At 38.9% G+C, this 11,717-nt stretch overlaps 2 protein-coding genes across 2 annotated transcripts in view; one reads left to right on the top strand and one right to left on the bottom strand.

Annotated features, from left to right (window-relative positions):
* Positions 1-4,321, top strand: part of vapal (VAMP (vesicle-associated membrane protein)-associated protein A, like) — a 15,300-nt gene extending 10,979 nt beyond the window's left edge. Inside the window, exons 4-6 of the mRNA XM_037682379.1 lie at positions 2,723-2,803; positions 3,569-3,748; positions 4,105-4,321. Coding sequence (XP_037538307.1) covers positions 2,723-2,803; positions 3,569-3,748; positions 4,105-4,266 — 423 coding nt within the window. The 3' untranslated portion in view covers positions 4,267-4,321. The remainder of the gene's footprint in view (positions 1-2,722; positions 2,804-3,568; positions 3,749-4,104) is intronic.
* A 2,548-nt stretch (positions 4,322-6,869) lies between these two features.
* LOC119414283 (protein APCDD1) lies at positions 6,870-11,139 on the bottom strand. The gene is made up of 3 exons (XM_037681377.1): positions 11,038-11,139; positions 10,162-10,483; positions 6,870-7,388 (listed from the first exon to the last, which is right to left on the bottom strand). The coding sequence occupies exons 1-3, from the start codon at positions 11,137-11,139 to the stop codon at positions 6,940-6,942; spliced, it is 873 nt and encodes a 290-aa protein (XP_037537305.1). The 3' UTR covers positions 6,870-6,939.
* Between the last annotated feature and the right edge of the window lie 578 nt (positions 11,140-11,717).

Raw genomic sequence — 11,717 nt, 5'->3', positions numbered from 1 at the left:
TGCCCTTCAAATTATAACAACTCTTCCTTTTTACAAAATATGTTTGATGGTAGCATGCAATTCTGAGCTTTAAACATGAATAAAAGAATATTATAATCCACCAAATCATAAAACTTAAGTATTTTCAATTGACAAAACAGAACATTAGAAGGGTGACAATAACACTTTTTTGTTATAATTTTTACAGCTCTTTTTTGCAGAATAAAAATAGGCTTTGTTATTGTTTTACATGCCGTACCCCAAACAGTGACACAATAGATTAAATGCGGGACTACAAGTGTATTATATAGCAAATATAAAGCATCATTGTTTAATAAGTCCCTTACTCTGTATAATACTGCATTTGACTTAGATATTTTAATTTTTACAAGATTTATATGCTGTTTCCATGACAGTTTATCACCAATAATTACACCCAGAAACTTTACTTCATTCACTCTACATATCTCAGTACCATCAATTTTGAGAGAAAAATCCAACCCAATTTTTACAACCCAGTAATGCAATTTTCCTCTTAAAAAAATACTGCAAACTCCCATCTCGGCAGCCCTATATTCTCCCGCGGAGGGAGATCAATTTGTGCCGATCAACTCCCCTTTTCACCCCTTTCTACGCATGCGTCAGGTCGCGACCTATTCGACTTGTCAATCACGCAGAAGAGTTGGAGCAGCTCGGTCAAATGAAATCAAACCGTTTTTTTGCGTATCCAACCAAAAAAAAAACGTTAGAAACTGAACGGTCCGTTACCGAGGAGCGGTTCGGTAATCCAGTCGTTAAGTTACTAAAGTATACTGACCAATTCATGTTCAAGGTAATTATAGCTTTTCTTATGTATTTAGGAAATGTCTTTGCAGTTATTAGCTCCGGACACGGATAGCATTAGCTTTGGATACTTCGATAAAACTAACATTATGCTAACAGCGAGGTTCGGTTAGCTACCATAATTTTGACGGTTGAGGTAGTTTAGATACCGAAGGCTGACCAATTAATTTCAGGCAGATGACGGAAAAAATACGTGGAAATAAGAAAAGAGGTCAAGAATCAGAGCCGTTTAGTTTTTTACAACGTCTTTTGTATGTTGTTACCATTAGATACATGCTAATGCTTTAGTGTTTTTAAAAAAAACTAATTCTTAGGTTTTAGAGAAAAGTGTGTCGCCACATTTTATTTATTTGTGTTAACAGGAGGTGACAAGATAAACATGAACAGTGATTTAAACCATGAAGTAGTTGTACAAAAATTTTTGAAAAGCCTTTTAAATTATGCTTTTACTGCTTGTTTGTATTAATAAATTCAATCTGAAACCTTTAATCTAGTAAAATGCTTAATCTGCAAGTAGATATTGCACATTTTATATTTTACCTCAATACAGAGACATTAATTACAACAATTGGTGTCATAGCATTGGACAGTGAACAGTGTTGTAAAACGTTTGACATTATTTATTCTCAATTAAAGCAAATACCAGTAAGTTTCAACTCAACAAGGACCTTGTGAAAGTTGGGGACTGTTTATTTTCAGCATGAGCCGTTTGCAGATGCTGACACACACACACACACACACACACACACTTTTTTACTCTATAACCTGTAACTTTAAACATAAATGGATAACCGATATCCCAATTTACCCTATATGAATTAAAGTGGTTATTAGCTTTCTTTTTCAATAAGAGATTCTGAAAAGTTGGAACACATCTATACATTTGTTAACAATTTATTTATTAACAATAACACATGTCATTCAGATATATTTGTCAAATATGATGTGCGGTCAAGAAAGACGTTGCCTGACTCCAGGTTGCATGTAGAGCAGTCGTTTAAGGCTTCAATCCCAACATACGAGCAGCTGAACAGCTCTTGACAAGCATTTCCTTTCTCACATTAGAAATAAGTACATCGCTAACCAACAAAACCTTTTAATCAGTGCAACAGTCCAATTTTCAGAATTCGATAACCTGTCCATTGACTTCACTGTCTGTTGACCCCAAACAATCCCACAAACCATTACGTGCCATATTCAGTAGGCGGTCTAAACAAAGAAGGCGGTATCTGTGAAACAGCTCATTGAGTGGCACACACTTTTTATTATTAATGTGTGAAATCTGCCTAATACTCTTGTTTTTATATAGTTAAACTTTACAGCATTGTATTGACCATTTTATAAACTAAAGCATTAATATGCCTTAAATTATGTTGTTCACATTTTGAAATGCCAAAACTGGACAACTAGTCAGCCTTATTTTATTGTCTAAAATACCTCATTTTATTTTTGGCCTTTTAAAAAATGCTCCCAACATGTAAAGTGTTGACAAAGTGAAGGCATGAATTTCCAGTTTTGTCCACCAGAGGTCAGAAAAAGCTTTGTCAGATAATTAGAGACGCTACTGTAGTCGTTAAAACTTTATATATATATATATTCGAACTTTTTTTTTCCATTTCTTTTCGTCACCTGTATGAAATAGCTTAACTAAAATTAAAAAGTTGTGAAAGTTTGGAGCTTTGATGTGTAGTAATATCAGATCTGGGTCATCTTGAAACTGTAGCAGCTCATGTTTTGATTTGGTCTTGAAATGCACATGGGTTCAAAACTATCTGCGCTTGTGTATATAGTGATGTAATGTGGCATGTGTGTGTCCGTAGTGTGAGTGGATAAAATCCTTCTAATATTTTGTCTTAATGAACAACATGCCCATTTTAATTGTTTTTTTTATCTCCACCAGTGGAAAGACGCAAAACCCGATGAGCTCATGGATTCCAAGCTGAGATGTGTCTTTGAGATGCCTTCTGAAAATGATAGAGTGGTAAGAGGCATAGCTGCACATTAAAACAGCTTATTTATAACTTGAATTATTGCTCTGTTGATTGGGGATTTGTGTTGAATGTTAAAATGCCAGAACATTTTAGAGGAGGGAGACGTTAAAGGAAGGCAGCTCTTTAGCATCAAAAGCAAAACACGTAGAGTTGTAAAAATTGCCAAAGAACATTTTCATGTGCAATAGCTTTCTGTATTTATCATCTTTTACTCCCCTCTGATGTCTGACTGACTAAATCATGTTTTAAAAGGTTAAATTTGCTCAGGAAGACCATCTGAAATTCTGTACCATTCCCTAAATTAATCGTGAACTCTTGTGTTTGGAGGCGCAAAGAGTTAAAAGTGATTCATAACCTTGTCGTTTATGTTGAAGCTAATCAAGCTTTTTATTTTTATCAAGTATTTTTTGGTCTGAAATTCATCTTTAGTTTAATGTTGTTTTTTATACACTAAATGGTTAAATTGTTGCAGTGGTAAAAACATCATGTTCTCACAACCTTCAGTTGCAGTACAGTAGTTGAATTTTCATACTCTCATAATGCAGGCCTTTATTTCCCCATGTCGTCATCTTGGCCGTCCCACAAACAAAACCACATCAAATCTAACTTTCCCGTCTCTTTGATCTGGTACCATGAACTTTAAACAAGGCGGCCTTTCTCTGACATATTCCTTCATCTAGAGCTTGGCATCCTTCCTTAAGTCAAGCCATGCCAGATTTCACCTCAGTCATGCATTTCCTCCTTTTGTGATGCAGAATGATGTTGAGGTGGCAAGAGCTGTCCCGGTGATGAACTTGGCGAGAGCGGAGCCGACGTCGACCACAAGTCCCGCAGCTGTAGCAGCGGATGATGCCGAGGTAAAGAGAGTGCAAGAGAAGTGCAGGAGGCTGCAGGCCGAGGTCAACAAGCTGACGGAGGAGAACCGACAGTTAAAGGTTAGACGTGCTGCTGAATCATGTTCTTAACATAACGTGTGAATCAGTCATGTGACCATTTTGCACTTGTCTATTTTTGTCAGAAAGGTGTCCAGAAGGTGCAAAATGCAGCCCTAGAATAAAACGTGTAGACATTAGATTTAAAACATTTTTACTGAAAAGAAAATTTCTTCCTAAATTTAATTCCACAAGGTGTAATTCAGCCAAAAAGAATCACCTTATCCAAGAAAAAACATTAGAAAAATGTTTTGAAATTTAAGAATATTGCCTCATAATTTCTTGTAAACACGTTTCCTTTACCAGTTTTTCTGTCTATTAGTCATGTTCTTAAATTCTTTGTCTTTTTGTTTTTACAGGATGACGTTAACAAACTCAGAAAAATGCCTCGCTCAGACCACATGACTGCAAACTCCACCAACCTCGTCGGCCGAGAACACACCATCGCCTATTTGCCCTCCCTGCTTGTTGTCTTAGCAGCGATCTTCATTGGCTTTTTCTCTGGAAAATTCATATTGTAGACTGGGGGAATGCATGCCAGCCGTATCTTCAATTTTGGCTTCTGAAAAAAGTAAATAAAATAAAAAGGCCTGGAAAAAGCAACAAGTCTTTTCGTTGACTTTGCCATGTCGTTGATAGTGTGGCCTCCAGTGAACACATCTGTACAGCATCATTCGAAGGTGTTGCTTTTTACAATCTCACGGTTTATTCCCCCAAAGAGTTGACTTAGAACAAACGATGTCTGTTTTCAGTTTTTGATGGCTGGTTTTCAGAAGTGATGGGACAATGAATGTTTACCGTCGGGCAACATGGTGGATGCAAAAATTTGGACCCGTTGGCAGGAAGCAGTTGAAAGATCCAGGTTTAGTTTCTTTTTCTGTGGTTTGAATAGAAATCAAATGGAATGGTAGGTGTCTTGTAAATGCTATTTGAAATTCTTTTTAAACAGGGATGGACAGTTTTCCATTTCAACAAACCTGTTGCTGGTTTGCCTCTGAAATCAATTTGTAATTTCTATTTTTTTTCCGTTGGAATGTTCAGGTCCAGCTGGGGTTATAGGTGCTTCTTATTGTACATTTGTCCTGTTGTCCCAACAACACAGATGCAGAAATATTATTATTATTATTATTATGAAACATGCTGTAACACTTATTCCTTCTGAGGCAAATATTGACTGAAATGAAGTTTTCATTCTTAAAAAGATGTCCCATGGTATTAATCATTAAATAAAAATAAAAACTGTTTTTATAGCAGTCTTTTCATGTGTCATAAAAACATTTGCTGCCAGTAGCAGATTTGCTGTTGCCTGCAGTAAATGTTCTGTCAGCATGACATGGCTGAGCTTTAACCGAACTGAATGGATCTATTCTACAGAACAGCTTGGCAAATCAAAAGAAATCTGGGATTGTGCTCTTTTTTTTTTTTTTTTTTATGTTTGGGAAAAAACGTTGGGATTTTAATGAATTTTATCTTGTACTGACCATCTTGTGCATGACGAAACTAATAAATTAACACATTTCAGCCATGATGGTAAACGAGCTGCAAAGTTTTTATTTTTTTTAAATATACCTTTTAAGATGATAAAGAGAAACCTTTTATTTATTCATAAGTTGAGTGACGCCTGCAGGAAGGGGTCTTGGGGAAAGGGTGAAATGTTGCTTTTTTCTTTGTAGCAGAGAAATGAAGCTGGTGGCTGAGAGTCCAGCGGCTCCACAGTTTCATAAACGAATGCTGCCAAGAAAAGTAACAACTCAAAGGAGTAATTAAATTGTACAAATGTCTTGCACAATCTTTTTAGATACCCTGGACATTACTGATTGTGAACAGGCATATTTAGTAACATCATAGTGTTTGTGTTTACATTATCTTAGTTTGTGTAGTGTAGTGGAAGCCCCCCCCCCCCCCCCCAAACAATGAAGGCAGCCATGTCGACATGAAGATGACGGCATCCTGAAGTTTATTTGTAAAAAGGTTTTCAGTTATGAAGTTTTGTGGCCTACAGGCTTGTCAAACATTCAGTGTATACTCATTGTCGAAATATAACAAAACACTTTTTGTAGCTGGCGTTATTCAGTCTTTAAAATTTGCATTTTGTTTATACGATTGTCTATTTTTTTTTTCATGCATCCCCGTTCTGTCATACCGAATACAGTATCTGCATCCTTTAACTGTCACGATACGCCTTACTAGTATTAGTTTTACTGTATGTCGGATGAGTCTCATGCTGTCATGACACCATTTTGCTTTAGCGTCTGACATTTTGACATCTACGCTATAGTACGTGTCTCATGATTGTATTGTGACATCATTTTAAACGCTATGTGCCGTAGTATGTCTCAAAGGTGTGACATTTTGAATGCTACACTGTCTCATGACGTGTCGTGACGTCATTCTGAACATCATACTATATTGTGTGGCCTGTGATGGTATGTTGTGTGACCTATGTTAAATGTGAGCTGCATGTTTTGGTGGTGTCATGGGACATGCATGAATCTTATATTATGGCTTTTGACAAAACGCTGAATCATGTTCTGTGAAGTCATACTGAGCATGCTAGTGTTCACCTTATGGTGTCGTGTTATCCTGTACTTTGTCCCATGAGTTCAGTTCCTGAATGTCATGCGTCAAAATTGACCTAAAGTTTTGAGAAAACTTTCATTGTACATGTTACAGAATTTTATGAATCATACAAATGCTGACAGATGACGGTTTAAGTCAAAACACCAAAATGTCAAATTTTCAGATGTACTTTATTAACATGAGTACATAATTTCATAAAAGCTCAGTTTGAAATTAGGCCAAATGTTGGTCTATACTGGTCTGAACTTTCTTCAAAAATGCTGCAGATGAGTCGATTGTATTCCAGACAACAGCACGATCTTCAGTTGGAGTAAGATCCGTGTCTAATACTTCACTCTTCTAAAACTTTTAAGTACCATGTGTTCAGTAAACAGGTGAACACTTTGACAATTGTCAAGACTGTACAAGAGGTTTTCAAAGGATGACACCACGATGTAAAGCTCCAGGTTTAAACGTGAAGGTGGAATCACAGAAAGGTGCTTCCACTCTGTAAAGTGCAGTTTCTGCAGTGCATCAGTTTTAAAGGACTTCAGTTCTCGGCCTTTACACCCAAAACGTTTGGTTCTCACAAAATGCAGTCTCCCGAGTTGTTTGAGCTGCGTGCGCAGACTGCTCTAAGTTTGTAAGAGAAGCAGAGCAGTGACGATGGTGGCAGAAGCCACACTGTGTTGGGGACCACCTCCGTGCCACCCTGAGCAGTCACGCAGCAGAGACCTGTCCTTGTCCCCTCCTCTCTGATCCGGCTGCTGGCTGCTCGATGAGCACTGGACCAGGGGCATCTGGTAGGAGGTGGCCCGCTTCTCAGGGTGGTCGGGGCTGCTGCCGTCGCTTGGACGCTGGCCGTTGTAGAGCAGATAGTGACCGTGGGTGTCCTGCTCCATGCGGAACAGCTCGTACTCCATGTGGGGTAACCGGATGCCTAAAGCCACGCAGCCGTTGGTAGCGGTGACGTCCTGCTCCACGCCAGCTTGCCACGAGCCCTGCACTCCACACTCGTTACCTTTGAAGACGTTGAGGAGGGAGGTGGTGGACACGTCCATGGGCGTCACCCTCATGTGGTTCACTGGAGGAGACAAGACCATTTCTCATCACGTGTTTCTACAGATGTTTCCTAAACTGAATCCAATTTCTGATTTTTGTAAAGCCTTCATGTACTAGTTGAGACTTTTCTTTTTACAACTATACCGCTGAATGCAAAGCCTTTGTAACTAAACAACTACTACAGATGAGGTATATTTACAAATTATATTTTACTGATGCCGTGTCAAGAGGTCATACGGAGTGTCCTACTGTCTCAGTCATGTGACTCAGTGCAATGAGCCAAAAGTAACACGACGTTCAGACGACATGACTTAAACCTTGTATTGTAGTATGACCTCACATGATTCTTTGATGTACGAGATTATATTGTAAGAAATTGCAAACATTACGGTGTAATATATGATAGGATGCTATAGTATGACCTCACAATATGAATGTCTCATGATACTTGGTGTTGTGTCACGTTGAACACCATACATGCCCTTTGTTAGTGTCATGGTTTCATACTAAACGTATGGAAGTATGACATTATGAATAAGATACAATATATTCTCAGCACTTTGTAGTGCAGTTAGTGCTAGAGGAAAGTTTGATTGATCCAGAGATGATACAGTGCATCTCGCTGCGCTTCACTGTTTCCATATTTTATGTTACAGCCTTATTCCAAATTGTATTAATCTCTTTCCTGAATTCTACACACAATTACCAATTATGACAATGTGAAAAAAATACATATTTTTTGAGAGACTTTTAAAAATTTAATAGAAAACTACAAAAATCACATTTACCAAGTATTCTCAGTCTTTGCCATGAAGCTCAAAATTTAGCTCCCATGCATACGGTTTCCACTGATCATCCATGAGTCGTTTTTACAACTTAAATGGAGTCCTCCTGTGGTAAATTCAGTTGACTGGACTTGATTTGGAAAGGTCCACGCCTGTCTATACAAAAGGTCCCACTGTTCATGTCAGAGAGCAAACACCAAGCATTAAGTCAAAGGAATTGTCTGTAGACCTCCGAGACAGGATTGTGTCGAGGCACAAATCTGCGGATGGATACAGAAAATATCCTGCTGTTTTGAAGGTCCCAATGAGCACGTGGCCTCAATTATTCATAAATGGAAGAAGTTTGGAACCACCAGGACTCTTCCTAGAGCAAGACGGCCAACTAAACAGCCATTGGAGGAGAAAGGTCTTAGAGAGGGGACCAAGAACCCGATGGTCATCCTATCAGAGCTCCAGCGTTCCTCTGTGGATAGTGGAACCTTTCAGAAGGACAACAATCTCTGCAGCAATACACCAATCTGTCAAGTAAGCCAGACGAAAACCACTCCTTTTATAAAAGGCAGCTCGTCTGGAGTTCACAAAAACACCTGAAGGACTCTTCGATCATGAGAAACAAAATTCTTTCTTCTGATGAGACCAAGATTGAACTCTGGTGATGTTTGGAGGAAACCAGGTGCTGCTCATCACCAAGCCAATACCACCCCTCCAGTGAAGCATGGTGGTGGCAGCATCATGCTATGGGCATGTTTTTCAGCAACGAACTGGCAGACCAGTCAGGATAGAGGGAAGGATGAATGAAGCAATGCACAGAGACATTCTGGATGAAAACCTGATCCAGGGTGCTCTTGACCTCAGACTGGGGTGACAGTTCATTTTTCAGCAGGACAACGACCCAAAGCACATGGCCCTGATCTCAAAGGAGTGGCTTCAGGCCCAGTCTGTGAAGATCCTGGAGGGGCAAGCCAGAATCCAGACTTGAATCAGATTGAACATATGAGATACCTGAAAATGGCTGCACAGACGTCTCCCAGCCAACCTGACGGAGCTTAAGTACTGCAAAGAAGAATGGGACAAACTGCCTGAAGACGGGTGTGCTCAGCTTGAAGCATCAAATTCAGAAAGACTTGAAGCTGTGACTGCTGCCAAAGGTGGTGAATACTTGTGTAAATGTGATTTCTTAGTTTTCTATTTGCAATACATTTGCAAAAATCTCAATCTTTTTTTTTTTTTTACATCATCATAATGGAGTATTGTATGTAGAATTTTGAGGAAAGACATTAATTTGGAATAAGGTTGTAACAAAATGTGGAAAAAGTGAAGCGCTGCGAGTACGTTCCAGATGCACTGTACAGTATTATGCCAAGTGTCTCATATTAAACACATACTTTTATTCCATATGTATGCATCTCATTCTTGGTCAACGGACATACTAAAAGATGTACTACAGTATTATGTAACGTCTCATGGTATTTTGTCAAGAGCTTTAATAATGAACGGCATACTGTTTGATTCATGTCATATGGCGCCATATGACATGATTTATCTAGTGTCTGTGTCACAAGGTCATAATAATCGTACTTTAAAATGAGTCTTGTGATACTGTCAAGTGACATGCTATAGAATGTCTCATCATACCGTTACGTTTCATCTGATCATGAGACAAATACTAAAGCGTGATGTCATATGACACATGAAACAAATGGTATGATCATTGTAAAGTCACGACAAAATGAGGCACGCTATAGTACAAAGACTAAATATATAGTGTGCAAAGTATCATGCCCAATATGAGACAAGAGTTTGACATTTAGTATGTAATCACATGACAAATTATTAAATGACATGAGTGTAGTATGACGTTCAATGATGTCACATGACTCCAAGTATGAAACGATATGATCAAATATAATGACCGTATGACGTCCTCAATAGTGTCGAGTGATGTGTAAACAAGCGTATGATGAGATGTACACTAGAAGATTTAGTTATGAAATAAACTAATATCGTTACCTTTGAAGACAAAGTCCATTCCGCCCATGACTCTGGTGGAGTGAAGCCCTCGGCTGTAGCGTCCCTGGGCGTAGATGGTGAAGGTGGGGTGTTTACAGCTGGGGTCAGAGTAATGGTAGTAGTGACCCTCCCAGGTGTGGTTGTTGTTGTGGAAGATGAAGTGGCGGGTGAGGAAGAGGACCTCGGGGCGTACCTCACAGCGCTGGCTCACCCACTGACCGTGCAGTCCCACGGTGAGGTCGGCCCGCGGCGGCAGGATGGGGGGGTGGAACTCGTCCGAGCGGGAGATGATGGTACAAACGACGCAGCCGTGGTCGTGATTCTGAAAACAAACGTAGAAATAGGAGAAAGCAAGAATCAGGGAAAATATTAGGGAAAAAAAACTTGCATTAGTTTTAGTAAACTGAAACTTTATTTAAAAATATATATACTTTTTTCACTATGAGTCAACCCAATAGAAGATGGCTGCCACAGCTAGTTGGCATTAGCGAACAAATATATGATAACTCAGTCAGTTTTACACATATTGACATAAGATTTGGTCTGGTAGTTGCTGAAAGGTGCTCAAAACACATATACCAAGAACTAGCAGATCATGCAAGATGATTTCACAAGAAATTAGTTTCAAGGTTGAACCAAAATGGCTGCAACACAGCAAGAGATCATAGTTTAAAACTGGCATGAAAGGTGGCGGACAGGGCTTAATTTGTAAACCAATCCATGCTGGAACACAAATAGTGGGTGGGCTCCCCCAGAAAATGTTGAATAAAGTAGATGTGATTTCTTGCATTTTGGTGTATTTTAACAGGTTGTTAAACATCAACATTTACCTACATTTGTAAACGCTCTGCTTCTGTCAAGCATCCTACACCCCACTTGACAGTTCCAAGCCCGACACGGTCCCTGCTCATTGTGGCCTGACTCCACGTGAAACCTCCAGGTGCCTGCCTGCCTGGTTAGCTCGGCACTCACCCCCATCAATCTTTTAGGAAGATGCTCGTGGCTGTTGTGTTTAAAATTAGTGTTTATGTAATTATTTTCAGTTTACATATCTAATATAAGTTTTACTCGGTCGATATTTGTTCGTAACTTTATTATTAGTAAGCCTGAGAGTCACCGCATCCAAGCAAACAGTTACTGGAACGCACACTGTCAAAATAAGAGTTCCCGGATCCCGTTCTGGCAGGATCCGGCTCAAATTGAGCGCTGGTGGCGAGTGATGTTTGACTCTTTAATTTTTAAATTGCATTGTTTTTACAGAAATGGTCAGTTTGACCGGACCAAATATTAGTTAATTAAAATCTTCTAAACTAGAAAAAAAAAAACTTGCTTTAAGATCTTATAGTAAAGAAATTATCCTGTAACAAACTAAATGTAAGGAAAGCATAAAAAAAGACCTGAATTTGCCCACAAATAATTATACACACACAAACCAACATTAAAAACATAAAAACAGACTCGGACCTAAAATGGATCATTTGTCAGCCACAGTAACGCAGCGGTGAAGCAGAGCGACAGAAAATGAAAGAAACAAACTTAAAACATAAAATCTGCCT

Source organism: Nematolebias whitei, chromosome 9, assembly GCF_014905685.2.
Source record: "Nematolebias whitei isolate Nwh7 chromosome 9, NemWhi1, whole genome shotgun sequence".
In the NCBI taxonomy this organism is placed as follows: Eukaryota; Metazoa; Chordata; class Actinopteri; order Cyprinodontiformes; family Rivulidae; genus Nematolebias; species Nematolebias whitei.
Note: the sequence above shows the minus strand (reverse complement) of the source record. Positions and strands in the feature narration are given on the sequence as shown.

Coding starts and splice junctions, on each gene's coding strand:
- LOC119414283 (XM_037681377.1), bottom strand. CDS start 11,139: ATGGGGGTGAGTGCCGAGCTAACCAGGCAGGCAGGCACCTGGAGGTTT. Junction 10,484..11,037: donor GTCGGGCTTGGAACTGTCAA/GTGGGGTGTAGG, acceptor GTTTGTTTTCAG/AATCACGACCACGGCTGCGT. Junction 7,389..10,161: donor AATGGACTTTGTCTTCAAAG/GTAACGATATTA, acceptor TGTCTCCTCCAG/TGAACCACATGAGGGTGACG.